At 38.1% G+C, this 3,831-nt stretch overlaps 1 protein-coding gene across 1 annotated transcript; it reads left to right on the top strand.

Moving 5' to 3' along the window:
* Positions 1 to 864: 864 nt before the first annotated feature.
* Positions 865 to 3,238, top strand: LOC140007216 (uncharacterized). The gene is made up of 3 exons (XM_072049914.1): positions 865 to 964; positions 2,421 to 2,611; positions 2,721 to 3,238. Exons 1-3 carry the CDS (start codon positions 865 to 867, stop codon positions 3,228 to 3,230), a joined length of 801 nt encoding a protein of 266 aa, XP_071906015.1. The 3' UTR covers positions 3,231 to 3,238.
* Positions 3,239 to 3,831: the final 593 nt, after the last annotated feature.

Raw genomic sequence — 3,831 nt, 5'->3', positions numbered from 1 at the left:
CCAAAGAAGGCGGTGAGAGGAAGGAGCTCGAAAAAGGGAAAATCTGTTTGATAATTGAAGCAGCAACTCCAAGAATTAACGATCCATCGATAGAAGCAAACACTGCAAACTGCAAGAATCATCACTTTAGGAAGATGCTCCTTATAAATTCAGGCGCAGCAGCAAACAGAATTGAAAGAGGAAAGAAAATCACATGGGCATATCTCATCCTACCGCTGTCGGACTGTCCATTTACCCGTCTCATCAAACACCACACGATCCGATTGGAGAAAGAAGGCATGCGCAAGGCACGTGATGATGACGAAACCTCTTGGTGCATTGTATGTTATGTTGACAAAGCAAATAACAATTAATTCCTCCGAGTTATAGTGAGTGACTACTTACTTGCGTAGCCGATAGATGTATAGGGTTGTTAACTTCGGGTCTAGATCCGGATCGGATCAAACCCATTAATATTTTTTAGATATGGATAGGTATATAGATCCGGATCCAGACCCGGATCTGAACCCATTTTATCTAATAAATGCGCAGATCAAATATAGAATATATAATTTAAACTCGTATTCGATCCAAATCCGTTTTAATTAATAATTAAAAAAATATATATCAATCTATCATAACTATTCATAACAATACTACATTACTACTTCTTTCATTCCCGACTTTTTCCAACCCTAATACCCAGTTAACCACAGCCACACCTGCACATCTCTTTTTCCCTCTCACAGTCTCACTCTCTTTTCTCTTTTGCTCTGCCTCCACCACCGCCAATGGCCAGTCCGCCGTGAAACCGGTGATGCTCTCTCCATCTCTAGCTCCAAAGAAGCCCATCTACAAAGAAACCGCCGGGTTTGGCTAGCTCCAATGAAGCCTGCTCTTCCAGTCTCACTCTCTCCTCTTTTGCTCTGCCTCCGCCAGGCAGCCGTGAAACCGACGACGCCATCTCCATCTCTGACGCCTGACGGTTGCAGCTCCTAAGAAGCCCAATTCGAATTTGTGTAATATATTAATTGAAAAACCGAAGGATCAGCCACTACAAGAAAATTGCGTTTATGTGACAGGCGAAAGTCGTCACTAAAAATTCAGAAGTCGTCACAAAAAAAGTCAGTGACGACTTTTACTGCTGTCACAGAGCTGTCACTAGTTCTATGTCACAAAAGGGGGTCCATGTGACGACTTTCATCACAAACGATTTCGCTTTTGTGATGACTCTTGTCGTCACTCATTGTTGTACATTGTGTGATGACTTTTATTGTCACTAAGCTGGCTAAATTCTTGTCATAGTCAACCCTTGGAGTTGTCACATTATGCTTCCGTTCAGTGACGACTTTTGTTGTCATTGCTTTCCATCCATAAAAAGTGACGACTTTCTAGTGTCACTAGTAAAACTTGTTGGCAGTGACAACTTTTTTATTGTCATTTATTTTTTGTAAAAAGCAATAAGCTAATGTCAATTACGCAACATAGCTGCCAACAATCACAAAACGTTCATTGAGTAGCAAGGAGAAAAAAAAAAGCCAACATACGAAAAGAAAACCAACATTCATTTCCAATAGAAGATCAACCCAAATACATATATATATATAAATGTTGCCTCAAATGAGTCATAAACCATGCACCATCCAAAATAAGCCATTCAGTTACAATACTAGTGATTTCCCATCCACAATAGAGAGTAGTAAAAGTTCTATACAAAAATATGAGCAAGATTCCCATCTAGAACAAAACATGAGCACGATAGGCCTTGTAGTCTTCAATTCAAAAACCATCTTCACAGCAATGACTGGCTTCTTCTTCTTGGGAATCGTCTTAGAACCTACACGTTACCAAAATTGAAGCAATGAGCATTGGTGTTAAAACTGGAACTACACTTCTAGATAGGCACCATATTATAAAAACTAATGTCACTCTAATTTGAAATTATAGCAATCTAAGTAAACTGCTTAACACAAAAATAAAGTGAAATTATATATATTGAATAGTAAGCAAGAACAAACCATTGACAGTTAATTGCGTGCTACGAAAGTATACAACTAATCTATTTCTCTATTGAATCTTTCTTGTGGACCAAGAATAAAAGCGTAGCTTGATAAAGGCACTATTAAACTTTGTACAACTATAAAATCTCGAAAGTTACCCAAAGTATAAATCAAACAACATTGTTGTGATTATTATTCTGCATTTTCATGAAAGGCGTATCTCTGGAAACCGATAAAAGTCTTGGACCTGGGCTGGTATTGGAAGAGACTCTTTATTGCAGAGTGGAAGCTATTATAAAGGTCTTGTCTAATTTTGTATTGATGAACCTATAAGGTATGTCAATCGACTAGGGAAAGAGAACTACCACTTACAGTTTAATATTTATCGATAATCTCTCTTCACAAGCTGATAAATTTGATATCCTGCTCCATTTACTGCAGATCCTCAAGCAGAACATTTCTTGAGATTGTCTACAAAACTATACAAGGATTTAGCTCGAATGGCAAAACTCCTTATAGCCCCTAGAGGTTCAAAGCAAGTTTTGCCAAGCCTCAAGTATCAGAAGCTGGTAGAGATTACCTGCAGGCAGCTGACAGCTCCTCTCTACAAGTTTATGGAACAGCTACAAAAGGTACGAGGCACTGACTTAGTTAAGCGTTTACATTCTGAGTTTCTGGTTGTTAAGACTACAGAGCTTTCAGTAAATTGGGTCATCTTATGTCATTGACAAACTTGTGCAGGATCAGCAAGAGAGCGGGAACAACAAAGCAATGGCGAGCAAAATCAAAAGGGAAAACAAATGCATCCCAGAGTTGATTTTCCAGATAGAGGACTATGAAAAGTATCTCATTCAACTCGGCAAGGCAGCCAAACTGAATTTATTGAGGCAGGCCAAGCGGAGTACTTCGAGGGACTTCAAGATATTAGACCCCAAAGACTTCGTCAGGGAAGAAGAAGAAGAAGAAGAAGGTGATCCTACTAATGAAACAGAAGAGAATGAGGGCAATGGTGCAGAGAGTGAATCATCTGAAGAATCGGGCGATGAAGAAGAAGGAGAAGAGGGAAATGGTGGAGCAAACAATAACGAATTATCCCTCGAACATGATGTTCCAAAGGCTGCAGCGGATTCTGGATCAGACGGTGAAGATGAAGCAGGCCTTTCAAATGGACAAAGATCGAAGAGGAGAAGGGTCGTAGAGGAATCATCCTCAGACGAAGAGATGGAGACAGGCCAAAGTTTAGCATTTTAAGATGGAAATTGAACAATGAAGCGTTCATATTCACAATGACTAGTGCTAAATAGGAAATGCCGGTTTTATTCTTGGGACCCATCCAAGAAATATACATTTTCATCAAAAGACCAGAAAACGCAATACTATATCTGTGGTAGGGAAAAAAAATATATAATTACAATTTCTCGATAATCCATGTAAAGTCAAAACACTTAAATTAGTATTAAAATGATAAAAACAAACATGTCCAAATGGAAGTAGTGATTCCATCAATGAAAAATTAAAAGCTAAAAAACTAAAAATTTGATAGTAAAAATTAAATAATACTAAAAAAATTAAATAATAAAAATACTCTCGCCAATATTGCATTTTAAAAAATTAAACCAACTTTTTTTTTAGGGTGGATCACTTAAAAAATGGAATGACAATTGATTTAGGGGTGCAAAGTTTATTATTTATTGAAAGATTTTCTTCAGAGCTTAGGCAACTTCAGCTGTTAGTATTATGAGGTCCATTAATTGTGGATGAGATACAACATGTGGTAGTAGCTTGGTGGAAGATTCCACTAACACAGTAACCTTGGAAATTAGCTCTGGAATGAGACCTGTCCCAGAAGTGT

This window comes from Coffea arabica, chromosome 5c (assembly GCF_036785885.1).
Source record: "Coffea arabica cultivar ET-39 chromosome 5c, Coffea Arabica ET-39 HiFi, whole genome shotgun sequence".
In the NCBI taxonomy this organism is placed as follows: domain Eukaryota; kingdom Viridiplantae; phylum Streptophyta; class Magnoliopsida; order Gentianales; family Rubiaceae; genus Coffea; species Coffea arabica.
This window is presented reverse-complemented; position numbering and strand designations above follow the sequence as displayed.